Here is an 18,793-nt window from a genome sequence, read left to right as displayed (position 1 = left end):
ACCAAAACCCAGTCCTGGATAAATCCAAGTTTTGATCTGCTTTTACACCTGCTCTTTTGGGGAAGTAATGCATCCAAGCAGACTGGTGATATTTAATTCACGGTTGCAAACCTTCAGCTGGTTTCTCAACACGCTGTATATTCTGTTACTTCATCTTCCCATTTCCGCATTTTTCTTGATGACTTTCAAACTTCTCCTCATTCCCCTCACAAATTTTTTCTCCTGCCCCAACTTCCTTCTTCATTCGCAACAGATTGCCTTTCTTGCTTAACAGAAAAATCAAAAGCCTTCAAATGAGAAACCCCTCAATTTACAGCTATGAAATCTCCTAACCTTCTTATGTTCTGCTTATACTCTCGGCCTGCTTTTCAGTTAACAGTGGAAGAAATCACTTTCTGTGTGCCTTCTTGTATAAGGGTGTCTTTCTACTTGTTTGATTCTTTTGTTTTAGTAGGGAAACTTTGTAGAAAGGTTTTGTTTTGTATTATTTTAACACTTCACTGGGCTGTTAGGAAGAGTCAGTATAAATTTCCAAGCCCTGGGCTCCAGAAAGGCATCTGGAGAAAATCCCATGTAAAGATGTAGGCAATTCACCCTTGAGGGGAACCTGAAAAACTTTTTCACTAATTCTAAACTTAATTTCTATGGCTTTGCCAAATCCTTCCCTCAAGCTTTCATCTCTAAGCTTCTCTAAATCAGATAGACTTTCCAGTTCTCATCTTAGCAAGCTAAGACTCATGACTGTGCTTTTTAAAAACATTTTCTTCTCTTAGCTTCTTTGACACCACTATCTTGAGCTTTTTCACTGTTTTCCTGGCTCATTTATCAACACCTCCTCCTTTTACTCCTAACTTGGTCCTCCTCAAGACTCTAGCCAAAGCTTTTTAGTCTCACTCTGAAAACTTTTCTTCTTGGCAAATGCAGTTACTATGGTGGCTACTATTATTAAGGACATTGTGAGGGCTCCTTAATATGCATCTTCAGCTTAGTCTTCTTTCCATACCTTTAGACCCATTCACCAAATTGCTTCGGATATCTAATTGGCACCTCAAATTCAGCATATCCAGAGCAGAACTTAGCATCTCATTCACACCCTCTCCCAACTAGGTAACTAACTAACATTTTTCCATCTCTTTTTATGGTATTACCATCCACATAGTATCAGACTTAGGGTGTTCAATAAGTATAACTACATTTTTCAGAGAGATAACATATTAGAGAACAATGACAAGATTTAAAGGCCTACGTTTAAAATAACTGATTTGAAGGGAACCCTTCTGCAGTGTTGCTGGGAATGTAAATTGGTACAGCCACTATGGAGAACAACATGCATGCCAAGTTGCTTCCATCACGTCTGACTCTTTGCGACCCCATGAACCGTGCCCCACCAGGCTCCTCTGTCCATGGGATTCTCCAGGCAAGAATACTGGAGTGGGTTGCCATGCCCTCCTCCAGGGGATCTTCCTGACCCAGAGGTTGAACTCAAATCTCTTAACATCTCCTGCATTGGCAGGCGAGTTCTTTACCACTAGCGCCATCTGGGAAGCCCAGAAAACAGTATAGAGGTTTCTTAAAAACCTTAAAACTACCATATGCTCTAGCAATCCCATTCCTGGGCATATATACAGAGAAAACCATAATCCAAAAGTATACATGCACCCCGTTCATTGCAGCACTCTTTACAATAGCCAAGACATGGAAGCAACCCAGATGTCCATTGACAGGGGGATGGTTAAAGAAAATGTGGTACATATATATCCTGAAATACTATTCAGCCATACAAAGAATGAAACAATGCTGTTTGCAGCAACATAAATGGACCTAGAGATGATCATACTAAGTGAAGTAAGTCAGACAGAGAAAGACAAATATGTATTCCTCATGCTGCTGCCACTGCTGCTAAGTCGCTTCAGTCATGTCCAACTCTGTGCGACCCCATAGACGGCAGCCCACCAGGCTCCGCCGTCCGTGGGATTCTTCAGGCAAGAACACTGGAGTGGGTTGCCATTTCCTTCTCCAATGCATGAAAGTGAAAAGTGAAAGTGAAGTCACTCAGTCGTGTCCGACCCTCAGCGACCACATGGACTGCAGCCCACCAGGCTCCTCCGTCCATGGTATTTTCCAGGCAAGAGTACTGGAGTGGAGTGCTATTGCCTTCTCTAATATTCCTCATATGTGGAATTTAATTTTAAAAAAAGATGCAATAAACTTATTTACAAAACGGAAACAGACTTACAGACATTGAAAACAAACTTAGAGTTACAAAAGAGGAGATGAGTAGAGGATAAATCAGGAGCTTGGGATGAACACACAAACACTGCTGTATATAAGGTAGATAACCTACTGTACAGCACAGGAAACTATTCAGCATTCTTTGGTAACCTATGTGAGGAAAGAATCTGAAAAAGAATGAATAGACACCTGAAACGAACACAATACTGTTAATCAACTATAATAAAATTTTAAAAAGAAAAAAATTTAAATATGGGTGAAAATTAATTATCTTTGTCTCCTGTAGCATAAAAAATAAGATTAAATAACTACTTTGCTTAGAACTGTATTGAGAAATGAGTACTCACTTAATGTACATCTCTTGTACAAGTTCCAGGTTCCCTCATCACCTTCCCCCTCCACCCTCAACATTTGTACCTGGAGTATTTCTCCCATAAAAGTATAGGTAGGCTTAATTGAAACAGTATTGTATTTCAGGATCACTATGCTTAGAGCAGCTTTTGAAAGCGTGCTGAAACATTAAACAACATCTACTGAGAATATTTTGCTCCAAACCCTGAAGAACTGCTTTACAAATGAACTTTGGAATAAATATCATTTAGAAGATGTAGACTGCTTAGACAGTCATTGTGCTGAATTGTTTGTAGAATGTTTAAGTACAGAGGAAGCACAGCCTCTGGACAGCGGGAGAAGCCCACGTGGTTTAAAAGCGCTTGAAATCAGATCACTAAGTGAGCGGCTGAACTGAGACTACAGCCTGGGGTGCTTTTTCTATTCCTTTTACTGGAATTTTTCCCCTTACCTTGTTCCTGTGTTTTTAGTTTGAAAAGTGTAGATGATTTCATGTTCACAGTCTCTTGTTAATTTCTTTTAAAGCTTATTGGCATTTCATTTTTCAAATGTTTTAATATTTTTAATTTCAGCTGCACCAGGTAGGTCATTTGCAAATGGTAGTGTTTCTAAGTTAACTTAAAAATACCTACAGACATTTATAGTTTTGCACAGAAGTAATACTACATTAATTACATTAACAAAGTTTAGCCAACTTTATCTCTATTGTAGAAATATATTTCTTTTTATTCCTTGAAGGAAACTTTTTGATACAAAGAAAGAAACTTGACATGTATCAAACACACATCATTTAGTATGGACTAAAAGGTATATATGCTTGCTTTGTGTTAACCTGACACTGTATTATGAACACCCCGTAGATTTTGGCCCTCCACACCCAGCAGACAAAAGAATAAATAAATAACACCTTTGTGTAAACTATTTAAAAATCTTACCTTACTGTATTTGAAAACTGTCCTGTTTGAAACATTTCTGACAATATTTATTGGCTTAGAAATGTTCTGCCTTTTTACTATGTAAAACGTTGTTAACTGTAATGTTTTATTTTTATTCACAGATTATTATAAATATCCTGTTTGAAACATTTCTAAGACAATATTTATTGGCTTAGAAAGTTCTCCCTTTTTACTGTATAAAATATTATTAACTGTAATTTTTATTTTTATTCACAGATTATTATAAGTATAGGCCTCATGTTTTATGTAGTTCATCGAGCTCAAGTGGAATTGAATGCAGCTATTGTAGCTTGCGAAATGGAACTGAAAACCTCTCTGGTTAAAGGCAATCAACCAAATATCAGTGGCTCTTCATTCTACAAGAGGACCCTAACATTTTCTGGAGATGGAATCAATATTGTATGATTCTAATGAAATGTGTAATTATCAAGAGCCTAGTGTGCTGTCTGAGATCTAGCAATTCCCTTACTACTGGGCAGGGATGCAAGTTTTAATTGTATTATGGCACACACACACACACACACACACAGACACTCACACACACAAATGACTAGTTTTTAAATTGCACATTTTTTAAAAACAGGAATCATTTTCCGGATACGTAAGTGTAAATGTAGATGCAATTTTGGCTGCAGCTCTTTATCATTTATTATGCCCATAGTGGCCTATAAGTCTGCACTTTAGGTTTTGGGGTGTTTTTTTTCATTATTTTCTTTATGAGTACTTATGAACAGAAAAATAATCCAAATATTTTTCTGCTTAGTGTCTTCATTTATAAAGACTATGAATAATTGTATGTGTCTTTCCTGCTAATAAAAATGAGTAAAAGTATGCAATTTTAAATGTATAATATTATTGGATGTTCTTTGCTTTCATAGTGTTTCCAGAAAGGGTAAATGATGTCTTGTTTTGTTTTTTTAAATGTTTTAGTTGGAACCACTTTGCTTTCCTTTTCCTTGCTAGTTAGAAAATAGACATGAACTTTTGTTTAAATGTATTTTTGCAAGTATCAAATTGTTACACCTATACACACAAGTTTAAATCCTACATTGTGGGACTGAAGTGCTCTTAAGATACCTTTTTTAATTTTTGCTGTGTAATATACAAAGCGAAAGGGAAATTATTTAATGAGTAGTGTCTCAAATTAGAACTTGTGTTCTAATTTCACGCCATTGGTTTTAGCCTCCTTAGGTCTTCCATCAAAGGGCTGTCCTATTACAGTCTTACTGAAAATCTTATTAAACTTCTTTTCTTTTTGTATTCATTATTAGGCTTTGAAATAAAGATGTTATTCCTTTAAAGTGGTGGGTTTGCAATCACTGAAGATGTCACTCTGGTGGCCTTGTTTGATCAAAATGCCTAGCTAAAAAATTGAGCTTTAAAATCAGGTTTATAATTCTGTTGAAGTACATATATATTTGTCCCCATAGTCTTCAGCTTTAAAACTGTACGTAATGTTATCTTGATGCCCAGATTTGTATTATTATATTTGCCCTACTATAGAGTAGGCTTATTTTGTTTGCTTTTTGGTACTTGTTTTCCTCTGATAAGACTCAGGAATTCTGAAATGTGAAATTAAGTCTCAATTCTTTTTCCTGTAGAATGAATTGAGTATATTTATTAATAGTACTTATGTGTATAGAATATAATAATTTGGTATACGATTCATATGATATTCATTTATCACCTTATATTTTTAAAGTAGCTTAATTGTGATCTAAATGATTAGTTTATTTTACAGTAGAGATTATCGATATAAATGCAGATTTTCTGGTAAGTATCTGTTTTTTAGCTATGAAGGTGCCACCTTATCAGACACCTCCCATTTGCCTTTTCATTAGGGTAAAATCTTTGCCCTGATTTACTAAAGTGCAAAAGATTTATTTGGAAGCAATTATTTTAATTTTATGCTACGGATGCATTTAATCATTTTAGTATATAAATTTTTGCCCTGTTGCAGGTATAATTATTTCCCTTTCCTTCATAATGAATAAGTTTTCTCACCTTTGAATAACACTGAAGTTTGTTTTTATGTCTGTACCAAGTTCTTCTTGGTATAGTCCAGATGATTTTATAGGGACCTGGGTCTATAGCAGTCAACTGACCTACAAATCTTTCCTTCTTTTATTCATAGAAAAATACCATTGAAATGTTGTTATTCTTTTTAAAATCCTAATTAATTGTTTAGTTTCTTTAATAATTATTTTAGTTTAATTATCCGAATAAACAGTGATTTGATTTATTCTTGTCTAACTTGAAAATATTTATCTTGTGCTTTCTGTTTGTTAAGTTTTTTTATAAAGAAATTAATAATTTAAGATCACTACTTTCATACACTTGTATTACACTTCATGTATTTTGAAGTGCATTTATTTACTTTGGCATTTTGTAACTTGAATAATTTTGCCAAATGAAAAACTTTTGGTAGTTTGTCATGAGTTTTTCCAACTGTTGCATTTTGCTTAGTACTTAAATATGTAAAGGTAAAAGAGAAGTAATTTTTCTATATTCTGCCAACATGATTTTATATAATAAAATCATCCATTTTTACTTAAAATAGTATGGATGTACTATTTTTAAAACATTAATCTAAAACTGCAGTTTTCCTTTTGTTCATCATTTCCAGCCTCCACATAAACTGTTATCCCTTATAATCATGCTATTTGATAGCTACATTTGGTTGCTGGTTTTTTATTAATATATGTGCTGTCTATAAATTGTACAAAACATGCTGTATTGTACAAAACATGTACAATGTTATATTCTTTCCATCTTTAACCCCACATGCCATATTTCTGGCAGCAACAAATTTCTATAGGTTCCTTTTTATGTTGCCCTAATATTGCCTCCAGTCATAGAGTATATATTAATACATATATATTGGATTTCGTAAATATATATATTTATATATATAAAATTATATATTGGATTTTTTATTTCTCAAATCATTTAAAGTACAGTTAAAGTTGCTTTGTGCTTATTTTTAAAAGCACGCAATACACTTGTTTCAAACCTTTTGAAAGATAAGTGCTGTTTTTAATTCTTTGGACCTTTTCCTTAGTTTTCCACATTTTCTGGTTTATTATTAATGATTTTGTTTACTCTTTGCCAAGTTTTGTCTCGTGAATTATTTTTAAACAGCAACATCCCCTTTTAAAAACATGTACATAATAATTTACTAAATGTTTTCATGTCCATTTTCATTTGATCATGTGATTTGTGAAATAACTTGAAATCTATACTTTGGTTTGTGAAAATAATAGAACCAAATCTCTGTCGTTAGAATGTATATTTTGAGTTTATGTTCAGAAGTGAGTTGTGGATTTATTCAGAGCCAGCCATACTCCCTTTGTATGTACTTTGTAACCAGTTGCAAACCTTTCAAAGAAGACTTTCCCATGATCGGATCAAGCTTATGACTATAAAGCATTTCCTTCCTTGAGAAGCTATATAATTCAGTATCTACTCTTATTTACCATTGCTGTGACTGAGCTAAGTGGTGGAGGCTATTAACATATACCAGTATGCGTCTGTTAATGTGCAATGCTGATTGGAACTATTCTTAGGAAAGGTGCTGTGGCTTATATACATCTACATTTGTAGGACTGTCTTGTAGAATGCTGAAAGTTGCTAAGTTTATGCTAGGTTGATACAGGTAAATTCTGAGGTACATGGTGAATCCATGGCTGTTCAAAACCAGTCACCATGTGCAGAGAAAAAGAGAGGTTTAATGAGGACCTCAGGAATAATGATACTAAGTTGTTGACTTCAGTGATGGAATTTTGTTTCAAACACAAGCCACTTAGTGTACCAGAATGGTGGTCAGAATAACGGTAGTTGGTTTTTAAATTTTACATTGCTGATTCTGTTAATAATAAACTACTTAGGATATACTTTTTAATGGTCATGTCTTTAACCTGAAAAACTTAAAAGAAGTGGAATACTTGTTCCACAGGATATTTAAAACTAAGGAATTCCAATAACCTCGCATATGTTGAACATAAACTGTTAACTGATTAAGCAACTGAATTATAACTTGGTACTTCTGAATGGCAAAGTGATCACTGTAAACTATTTTCTAAGGTAGCTGAAGGTTTAAAATAGATAATTCTAAAGGTAAATCAGTAAAATCTCTTGATAATTGGTATCCTAAATCACTTGTGTGCCTGAGAAAATAAAAGGTTATGTTTTATTTTCCTTTTCTCTTCTCTTACTTCCCCTCTGTAATTTAATGAATTTAGGGTCATTTGCAAGGGGAGGGAGCAATTCAGGAGTCATGGTGTACATGTTTCTAAAAGTGATTATGCTCATATTGACCCTAGATGAGGATGGTTATGGTTATGGCAGAGGCCCTGTTGGAGAAATCATTTTGGTATCTTACACTGGCACTCAACCTTCAGTGTGCTTTTTCTTCTAACATCCCCAAATCATGAAATGCTACCTGCCAGTCAAATAACAGTTATTTGCCCAGGCTATAGAAATGTTTATGATGCCTTTCATAATGTTAAACGACTTTTACCAATCTTAATTTCCTATTGATGTCTACCCTGTTTCTGTGACTATTTCCTAAGGGCCTGTTCCAGCTACCATAAAACTTTCTTCTTAGTACTTGGAATGACATTGTCCTTGTTGGTGTGTTTAGTTCAGTTGCTCAGTTGTGTCTGACTCTTTGTGACCCCATGAACCACAGCACACCAGGCCTCCCTGTCCATCACCAACTCCCAGAGTTCACCCAAACCCATGTCCATCGAGTCAGTGATGCCATCCAACCATCTCATCCTCTGTCGTCCCCTTCTCCTCCTGCCCTCAGTCTTTCCCAGCATCAGGGTCTTTTCGAATGAGTCAGCTTTTCACATCAGGTGGCCAAAGTATTGGAGTTTCAACTTCAACATCAGTCCTACCAATGAACACCCAGGACTGATCTCCTTTAGGATGGACTGGTTGGATTTCCTTGCAGTCCAAGGGACTCTCAAGAGTCTTTTCCAACACCACAGTTCAAAAGCATCAATTCTTCGGCTTTCAGCTTTATAGTCTTTCTTTATAGTCCAACTCTCACATCCATACATGACTACTGGAAAAACCATAGCCTTGACTAGATGGACCTTTGTTGGCAAAGTAATATCTCTGCTTGTTAATATACTGTCTAGGTTGGTCATAACTGTCCTTCCAAGGAGTAAGCATCCTTTAATTTCATGACTGCAATCACCTCCTGTAGTGATTTTGGAGCCCAAAAAGATAAAGTCTGACACTGTTTCCCCAACTATTTGTCATGAAGTGATGGGACCGGATGCCATGATCTTAGTTTTCTGAATGTTGAGCTTTAAGCCAACTTTTTCACTATTCTCTTTAACTCTCATCAAGAACTGATCCCATACTGTTGCATGTACACTTTTCCTAGACATTTTAGATCAGAATTGCTTGCTAGAGCACAAATAGGCTACCACACATTGCAGGCTGCCTTCAGCTGGGGTGGTGCAGTGGAGCACTCATTGAATAAATATGTTGGCTGTGTGTGTATTCGTTACACAAGGCTGTACAGTACTTTCTGCCATGGTCACCTTCCTTGGTTGAGGGTGCCTATCCGTACTCAGAGTGTGGGGAAAACATATCTTAATACCAACTGTATTATGAGTTAAATATTGAACGTTTTTAGGGAAAGCATTATAGGTGTGATAGTGTTAAAACGGTGTATATATGGTAAATTTGTATTTAGTAATTCTGTCATGTTTCAGTGAAGTTGATTATCCAAATTAAGTGATATTACTGCCTTAAAAGTGACTACTATTCTGTGGGTTAACCCACTATTTGAAAGGCTTAAAAATTACAAAATATGCATGAAATGGGATAGAGAAGAGTGAGTAGAATACATATTGAACCAAAAAAAAAGAGCAATTTGAGAATTACATAGTTCTAAAAGTAGGTATACATTTAGACTGGTATATTTTAATAAAAGTATTTTTATCCTAGGATGGCATAAAACTCATAACCACCATAAAGTAGAAACCTTGAGTGGATTCATTTATTCTGCCTTTCATAGTTTAAAGCCATTTTCAGTAGAAATGTTTTGAGACATGGTCTGTTTCATACTCATTATTTCTTAAAATCCAGTTCCCAAGTTGACCAAAGCTGGAAGGACAGGGAACCTGAGTAGTTTTCCGCTAAGTTTTTTCAGTTCATTTGTTCAGTCACTAAGCTGTGTCCAGCTCTTTGCAATTGCATGAGCTGCAACACACCAGGCTTCCCTGTCCTTCACTGTCTCCCAGAGTTTGCTCAAACTGATGTCCATTGACTCGGTGGTGCCATCCAACCATCTCATCTGCTGTCTCCCTCTACTCCTCCCCCCTACAATCTTTCCCAGCATCAGGGTCTTTGCCAGTGAGTCAGCTGTTCACATCAAGTGGCCAAATTATTGGAGCTTCAGTTTCAGCATCAGTCCTTCCAATGAATATTCAGGGTTGATTTCCTTTAGGATTAACTCATTTGATCTCCTTGCTGTCCAAGGGACTCTGAGAGTCTTCTCAAGTACCACAGTTCGAAAGCATCAGTTCTTCAGTGCTCAACATTTGTTATGGTCTAACTCTCTCATCCATACATGGCTACTGGAAAAACCATAGCTTGGACTAGAGAGACCTTTGTTGGCCAAATGATGTCTCTATTTTTAATATGCTGTCTAGGTTTGTCATAGCTTTTCTTCCAAGGAGCAAGCATCTTTTAATTTCATGGCTGCAGTCACCATCCACGGTGATTTTGGAGCCCAAGAAAAAAGAAATCCGTCACTGTTTCCACTTTCTTCCCGTCTGTTTGCATGAAGTAATGGCACCATATGCCATGATGTTAGTTGTTTGAATGTTGAGTTTTAAGCCAGCTTTTTCAGTCTCCTCTTTTAGCCTCATCAAGAAGCTCTCTAGTTCCTCTTCACTTTCTGCCATTAGAGTGGTATCATCTGCATATCTGAGGTTGTTGATACTTCTCCTAGTAGTCTTGATTCCAGCTTATCATTCATCCAGCCCAGCATTTTGCATGATGTAATCTGTATATAATCTGCATATAATCAGCCATGAAATTAAAAGATGGTTCCTCATTGGAAGAAAAGCTATGACCAACCTAGACAGCATATTAAAAAGCAGAGACATTACTTTGCCAACAAAGGTCTGTCTAGTCAAAGCTATGGTTTTTCCAGTAGTCATGTATGGATGTGAGAGTTGGACTATAAAGAAAGATGAGCACCAAAGAACTGATGCTTTTGAACTGTGGTGTTGGAGAAGACTCTTGAGAATCCCTTGGACTGCAAGGAAATCCGACCAGTCCATCCTAAAGGAGATCAGTCCTGGGTGTTCATTTGTAAGACTGATGTTGAAGCTGAAACTCCAATATTTTGACCACCTGATGAGAAGAACTGACTCATCAGGAAGAGACCCTGATGCTGGGAAAGATTGAAGGCAGGAGGAGAAGGGGACTACAGAGGATGAAATGTTTGGATGGCATCACCTACTCAATAGACATGAGTTTGAGTAAGCTCTGGGAGTTGGCAAAGGACAGGGAAGCCTGGTGTGCTGCAGTCCATGGGGTCACAGAGAGTTGGACACGACTGAGTGAATGAACTGAATCTGCATATAATTTAAATAAACAAGGTGACGGTAAACAGCCTTGATATACTCCTTTCCCAGTTTTGAACTTTCCATTGTTTCATGTCCATTTCTAACTATTGCTTCTTGTCCTGCATACAGGTTTCTCAGGAGGCAGATATAGTGGTTTGGTATTCCCACCTATTTAAGAATTTTCCTCAGTTTGTTTGCTCCACACAGTCAAAGGCTTTAGCATAGTCAGTGAAGCAGAAGTCCAGTGTTTTTCCGGAATTCCCTTGCTTTCTCTATAATCCAATGGATGTTGGCAATTTGATCTCTGGTTCTTCTGCCTTTTCTAAATTCAGCTTGTACATCTGGAAGTTCTCAGTTCACATACTGTTGAAGCCTAGCTTGAAGGATTTGGGGCATTACCTTGCTAGAATGTGAAATGAGTGTAATTGTGTGGTACTTTGAACATTCTTTGGCATTGACTCTTTCAGATTGGAATGAAAACTGGTTTCATTGGAATGAAAAAGAATAGACATGTATTAGTCGCTCAGTCATGTCCAACTCTTTGTGACCCCCCTGCCAGGCTCCTCTGTCCATGGGGATTCTTAAGGCAGAAATACTGGAGTGGGTTGCCATGCCTTCCTCCAGGAGATCTTCCCAACACAAGGATTGAATCTGGGTCTCCCACATTTTGGGAGGATTTTTTTACTATCTGAGCCACCGAGGATGCCCAGGTACATGTATATGTATAGTTAAACCACTTTGCTGTTCAATTGAAACTATCACCACATCAACTATGCTCCAATATAAAATAAAAAGGTGAAAAATACGGAGAGAATAGGAATGCTGTCTTAATAAGGAAAAACGGGCTGTTCAGAAGCCCTTGCACAGAACTGAAGTGAATTTGGGGACTTCACATCATTTCAATGCCAGGATGAAATATTCTAAACTGAATAGAATCCCTGGGTCCCTTAGAGACAGCACAGAGGAACACAACTGGCAATCCTAGCTGGTTTAAATCAAAGTGTAGTGATGCATAAACACTTCCCCTCAAGTGTTTTCACTATGTTTAAAATGATTTGCTCACAATGCATTAAGCATGGAAGCTCATCTGAAAGTGTGCTTTGTGGTTTTCCTGATTTTACCTCAATACAACTTTTCAGGTAAAGGTAAATGTTGCAGGTGAGTCAAAAAGGAAAATAAAATTTCCCCTTGGTTGCAATGGCCAGAGAATGATTGCCTAATTACACATTACTCTGGTTTAGAAACTTGGTGGGTGCCATCCTTGGAACTTTATAACTTTGTTGCTGCAGGAACTGAGAATTCAGTGCTGAGGGTATTGTATTCTTTGTTGGGCTTCCCCAGTGGCTCAGCACTTAAAGAATCCACCTGTGATGTAGGATACACAGGTTCAATCCCTGGGTCTGGAAAATCCCCTGGAGAAGAAAATGGCAACCCATTCCCGTTATCTTGCCCAGAAAATCCCATGGACAGAGGAACCTGGCGGGCTATAGTCCATGGGGTCACAAAAGAGCTGGACACAGCTGAGTGACCAAACAACTGGGTATGTGGTTCACATGAGATGCCAGGGAAAGCAATTGAAAATGCGTGCCCGGGATTGCATGGAAAGATTCAGATGGAAGATTTGTGTTAAGGGCCATCTACTTTTAGCCTTAGGCATGAAAGAGACCTCTCCAAGGAATAAAGTGAAAAGGTAAACTAAAGGACGCATTGCCTGCATAACCAGCCTTCACAGGAGAAAGGCAGGCAAAAAAAGAGAGAGTCCACACTGGTCTCCATGATATCCTTGAACCCACCCAGCATAACCCCCTGAGGGCTTGTACCTTCCATCCTTACATGGAATTCTCTTCCCACAGAGGCAGAGTTGCTTCCTTTATGGCCTGTAATATACTGTGAATGTTTCTGATGCTATGTTCACCATAGACTATGACATGTGATCAAGTAGTCTCACCTGCTACATAATAAATATTTAGTGATTGAATGAATGGGAGAAGTGGGTTAAAAAGATTGTGTTCAGTGCCATATTTTAGAAATCAAGATCTTGGAGTTCTCATATGTTGGTCAGAAAATGTTACTTCACGGAAAATACAACCCAGTACTCATTGTGTTCCAGGCATTCCTGAAACAAAAGCCAGACATTTTAAAGACAGTGTCAAGAAAACTCGGAGTCTCCATTTCTTGGTTCTGGTTTTCTGAGTATTGGCCTCATCTTCAAGCAGGTTTTTATTAAGTAGTAGCAAAGTCAGCACTCCTTCAAAATGATTCTGTCTCTGCTGCAGTCATTTACCCACCTCTAGGTGGAGGTTGCGCCCCTGTTGGATTATCCAGGTAGAGATGGGAACGGTTTTGAGAGCAGAGTATGATATGAGAGCAACATCAAAAAGTAAGAAGTCCATTCTTGAAATCATAACAGAGGCCATCAGTTGGCACTATAATTAGAAACAATAGTAGGAAACAGGGAAAGAAGAAATGCATTCTGCCCCTCCTCCATCTTACTGTCAAATTCCACGCTATACTGTCAGAAAGATGGATGCTGGCCTCTGAGTTTGCTTTTGTTGTGTGTATTCAGTTCAGTTCAGTTGCTCAGTTGCGTCCAACTCTTTGCGATCCCATGAATCACAGCACGCCAGGCCTCCCTGTCCATCACCATCTCCCGGAGTTCACTCAGATTCACGTCCGTCGAGTCAGTGATGCCATCCAGCCATCTCATCCTCTGTTGTCCCCTTCTCCTCCTGCCCCCATCCCTCCCAGCATCAGAGTCTTTTCCAATGAGTCAACTCTTCGCATGAGGTGGCCAAAGTACTGGAGTTTCAGCTTCAGCATCATTCCCTCCAAAGAAATCCCAGGGTTGATCTCCTTCAGAATGGACTGGTTGGATCTCCTTGCAGTCCAAGGGACTCTCAAGAGTCTTCTCCAACACCACAGTTCAAAAGCATCAATTCTTTGGCGCTCAGCTTTCTTCACAGTCCAACTCTAACATCCATACATGACCACAGGGAAAACCATAGCCTTGACTAGACGGACCTTAGTCGGCAAAGTAATGTCTCTGCTTTTGAATATGCTATCTAGGTTGGTCATAACTTTTCTTCCAAGGAGTAAGCGTCTTAATTTCATGGCTGCAGTCACCATGTGCAGTGACTTTGGAGCCCAAAATAATAAAGTCTGACACTGTTGCCACTGTTCCCCCATCTATTTCCCATGAAGTGATGGGACTGGATGCCATGATCTTCATTTTCTGAATGTTGAGCTATAAGCCAACTTTTTCACTCCCCTCTTTCACTCTCATCAAGAGGCTTTTTAGCTCCTCTTCACTTTCTGCCATAAGGGTGGTGTCATCTGCATATCTGAGGTTATTGATATTTCTCCCGGCAATCTTGATTCCAGCTTGTGTTTCTTCCAGTCCAGCGTTTCTCATGATGTACTCTGCATAGAAGTTAAATAAGCAGGGTGACAATATACAGCCTTGACGGACTCCTTTCCCTATTTGGAACCAGTCTGTTGTTCCGTGTACAGTTCTAACTGTTGCTTCCTGACCTGCATACAGATTTCTCAAGAGGCAGGTCAGGTGGTCTGGTATTCCTATCTCTCAGAATTTTCCACAGTTTGTTGTGAGTGTAAGATTCTGTAAATGAAGGAGAGTTGAAAAAGCATCACCTGAGAATAAAGCCACTTGTCAGAACACTGAGCTTCAGTGTTTTTATTTATTTAAACCTTGCCTTTGGTTTGATATGGAAATATACATCTAATATAAACGTTTTATAAAATTTTTTAAAAGTTCTCTAAAGTCTTATATATATAATGCTGTAGGTATAGCATGAGCTTTGTAAACAGGCCCAGGTTCAAAGCCCCCTATACCATTTACTATCTGTGTGAAGTCCAGATAGATGACTTGGGTTTTTATGTTTCATTCTCTGGTACTTAATTTGAAGAGTTATCTACAAGAATGGGTGAAAAGCATTTAGCACATTGTCCAGTGCAATTGTCAACACCATACATTTTTATGTCAACTTAAAAAAGTGGTCACAGTCTAAAAGTTGAGAGGTTTTATTCAGTGGGGAATTTTAGGACGTCAAGCCCAAGAGCCAGCATCTCAAGTAACCTTGAGAGAACTGCTCCAAGGATGTGAGGAGAGGAGCCAGGTTATATAGAAGTTTTGCAACAAAAGGCAGGTAGTCTGAACATAAAAATTATTGTTAATTAAAATCAGACATCTCCAGAAGTTGAGTGCTTTTTTATCTGCGGGAAGATGTAAGAGTCCTGGCTCACTGAAGCCATTCCTATTATATGCACTTCAGCTATCCTGGGCCAGTATCCTGTGGGTTTTTTTTCACATCTTGGCCCCATTAGAGCTCACTGTGGGAAGTGGCTGCAGTCCTGATGGCTGCTAGATCACAGGTACTTCTTCCTGAGCGCCCTTAGGACTCACCAGCTCACATTGGAGGACTGCAACCACTGATGAGTGTGACATCCTTGTTTACTGATATGGCAGGAAGTATTTCATTTCTCAGGTATTATTGCATTACTGTTGTGGCTTAAGAATTTTTTATTGTGGTAAATAAAATATACACGAAACTTACCATTTTGGCCATTTGTAAGTATGCAACGAAGAAGCAAAAATGTACATTCACATTGTTATACTACCATTACCAATATCCATCTTCAGATTTTTTTTCATCTTTCCAACTGGAACTCTGTATTCATTTATTTGAATACATTTGAATTCTTTATTTCTGAATTCAATAATTCCCCATCTCCTCTCCCCACACCCCCCAGACTCTGATAGCTGCCATACTTTCTGTCTCCCTGAGTTTTCGTATTCTGGGTTCCTCATGTAAGTAGAATCAGACATTTCTCCTATTGTGTCTGGGTTAATTAAGATCTTTTTTTTTTTTTAATAAAGCTAAATCCTGACTTTTTAGTCACTGATTCTTGAAGTTCCTTCACTACATAGGCCCCAATGTGCTTGTGCTTGCTCAGTTGCTAAGTCATGTCTGACTCTGCAAACGCATGAACTGTAGCCCAACAAGATCCTCTGTCCATAGGATTTCCCAGGCAAGAATAGTGAAGTGGGTTGTCATTTCCTTCTCCAGGGGATCTTCCTGACCCAGAGACCACACTCATGTCTCTGGCATTGCAGGTGCATTCTTTACCATTGAGCCACCGGGTAAATCCAAAGGCCCCAGTGTGGAAGTGAAAGTCACTCGGTTGTATCCCACTCCTTGTGACCCCATGGGACAGTACAGTCCATGGAATTCTCCAGACCAGAATACTAGAGTGGGTAGCCATTCCCTTCTCCAGGGGATCTTCCCAATCCAGGGACTGAGCCCAGGTCTTCCACATTGCAGGTGGATTCTTTACTGTCTGAGACATCAGGGAAACCCAAGAAAACTGGAGTGGGTAGCCTATCCCTACCCCAGCTGATCCATCTTCCCGACCCAGGATCAGACCAGGGTCTCCTTAGCTGGATTCCTTACCAGCTAAGCTACCAGGGAACCCCAAGGGGCCTAAATTCCACCATCTTCTTGATAGTATCTACTAATTATAGGCACAATCTTAGTAGATAAGAAACAGTTTCAGTTACGGGCTTTAGATGCCCAATCTAGTTCCATAGCATCACAGAAGCAGGTTACTTTGGTGACTATAGAATCCGAAAATGGTTCTGAAAGGTAGCTCAAATGCTTGAGTGCTCTAACTATGGCTGAGATAAAAGATTTCATAACATTTTAGTAGTCAGCCTCAGGGTGCCAGTAAGCAAAATAGATGACAACAAGGTATAAACATTTATCATTAAACCAGGATGTAGGCCTAAAGAAGATTGCTCAGGAAAAAGAAAAAAAAAAGACTCTTAAAAACTTTCTCACAGTTGATTTCATTTTTTCATTTTATGAGCTTACTGTGTTGTTCCCTGCCTGGCAAATTTTCACTCCTTCAATTTTGCATTTCCTGGACAAAAAGCAAGATCTGTCCAGCCTGTAACCATCAAGTATCAAGCAAATTGTTTCTGTAGCAATAAATCATCTACATGAAATCGCTTGGGTTTTTACTTCCTTACTTCAATGATTTTTCAATGCAAATTTGGCTATTATCAGTCAAATGGAACATGCTAAAATTGCTGCTTAAAAATCTGGGGGCAAAAAATAAAACGTGGGGTCAAACTCTTTCTCCATAGCTTTGATCCTTTGAGCCTGGTCTTTCTACTATGGATAATCATCACTACAAACTACAGGAGACATCTCTGATTGTAATTTCTATTTCCATTTAATAATCTTGGGCAAGTAATTTATAATCGCTGAGGTTTAGTATTTCTTCTGTAAAATAGGCAGGTAAAGACTACTTGTGAATGGTCCGTGGCATGTAATACGACACACAGGCAAGTATTAGTTTTAGGAAAGAAGCATGTGGTTGTGTATGATTTATTTTCCAGCCCTCTTTCTCCATGAGGCTGTTTCTCATTTCTCTCCTTACAACCATCTCACAGCTGCTTGCTCTAGTTTTTAGGAACTGAAATTTTTCACTTGATTTGTCCCTCCACTAGCAAGGCTTGTCCTAACATAAGCTAAGACTGCAGGCTGAAATCATTGCCTTTCTGACTTAATTCTCTTTATCTCATCCACACCCTGGGCCCCCAGGACTCTACCTTCTGCTTTCCTGAGAGCAAGTTTGATAGTCTGCTATTTCTAGTTTTTAATATAAATGAAATGGCTGAGAAATGAAGTATTTTCTGCCATATCAGTAAACAAGAATGTCACAGTCATGAGCAATTTGCAGCCCTCCAGCATGCGTCCTAAGAGCCGTCAGCAAGTGGCTGCAGCCACTCCCTAAGGTGAGCCCGCCAAGGGAGCTCAGGATGTGAAAACACAGGACACTGGCCCAGGATAGCTGAGATGCGTAGAAAGAAATGATTTCAGTGAGCCCTGACTCTTGCAACTTTTCATAATAGAAAAGCACTAGACTCCTCAGCTTGAGACATCTAATTTTCTTTAATAATAATCTTTTGGTGTTCAGACTAGCTGGGTCCTCCCTTCCCTTCCTCCCTTCCCTTCTTCCCTTCCCTTCCTCAGAGCAGTTCTCTCAGGGCTACTTGAGATGTGGCCTCCCAGCCCTGAAATCCTAAAAATTCCCACCAAATAAGACCTACTCCAACTTTTAGGTTGTGAATATTTCTTCAGTCAACAGCCATGGTGACTGATGAAAGGACCAGGGCAGATTCCTCACCTCCACCTGAGCTCTCCGAGGACCCAGAGCCTTCATACTAACAGAAGCCGCTTGTGCCCGTCCACCTCCTCGGAAAGTCCAGGCAAATTTGAGTGAGTCTCTCCTGGTTCTAGGATTTCCCATTATTGGTTGATAATGCTAAGTTTTATTTGGTGGGGGAAGAGGTTATCCTTGAAAGGATACCTTTCCAGAAGAGAGAGCTGGGTTGCTCTGTTTAGACACAGGGTGGGACATCCTCAGTGGGGGGATTGGGAAGATTTTGCTCAGTTTAGGCACTGAGTGGCTTCTTCTCATTGTAAAAGGCACTGGGAAGACTCAGTTTAAGGATAACTCAGCTGTTGGTTATCCTCAGTTTAGAGACTAGGAAGACTTTGCTCAGGTAAACACTGATTAAGTTGGGACTGAGATGCTCAGGAGGGAAAACTGCCCTGTCGTTTTCCCTTG

The 18,793-nt window shown here is 38.7% G+C and overlaps 1 protein-coding gene across 1 annotated transcript in view; it reads left to right on the top strand.

Moving 5' to 3' along the window:
- The window catches only part of TMEM64 (transmembrane protein 64), a 36,400-nt gene extending 28,669 nt beyond the window's left edge, over window positions 1–7,731 (top strand). Inside the window, exon 3 of the mRNA XM_013969329.2 lies at window positions 3,756–7,731. Within this exon, the coding sequence (XP_013824783.2) occupies window positions 3,756–3,944 (189 nt within the window). The 3' untranslated portion in view covers window positions 3,945–7,731. The remainder of the gene's footprint in view (window positions 1–3,755) is intronic.

The sequence above is a fragment of the Capra hircus genome, chromosome 14 (genome assembly GCF_001704415.2).
Source record: "Capra hircus breed San Clemente chromosome 14, ASM170441v1, whole genome shotgun sequence".
NCBI lineage: Eukaryota > Metazoa > Chordata > Mammalia > Artiodactyla > Bovidae > Capra > Capra hircus.
Note: the sequence above shows the minus strand (reverse complement) of the source record. Positions and strands in the feature narration are given on the sequence as shown.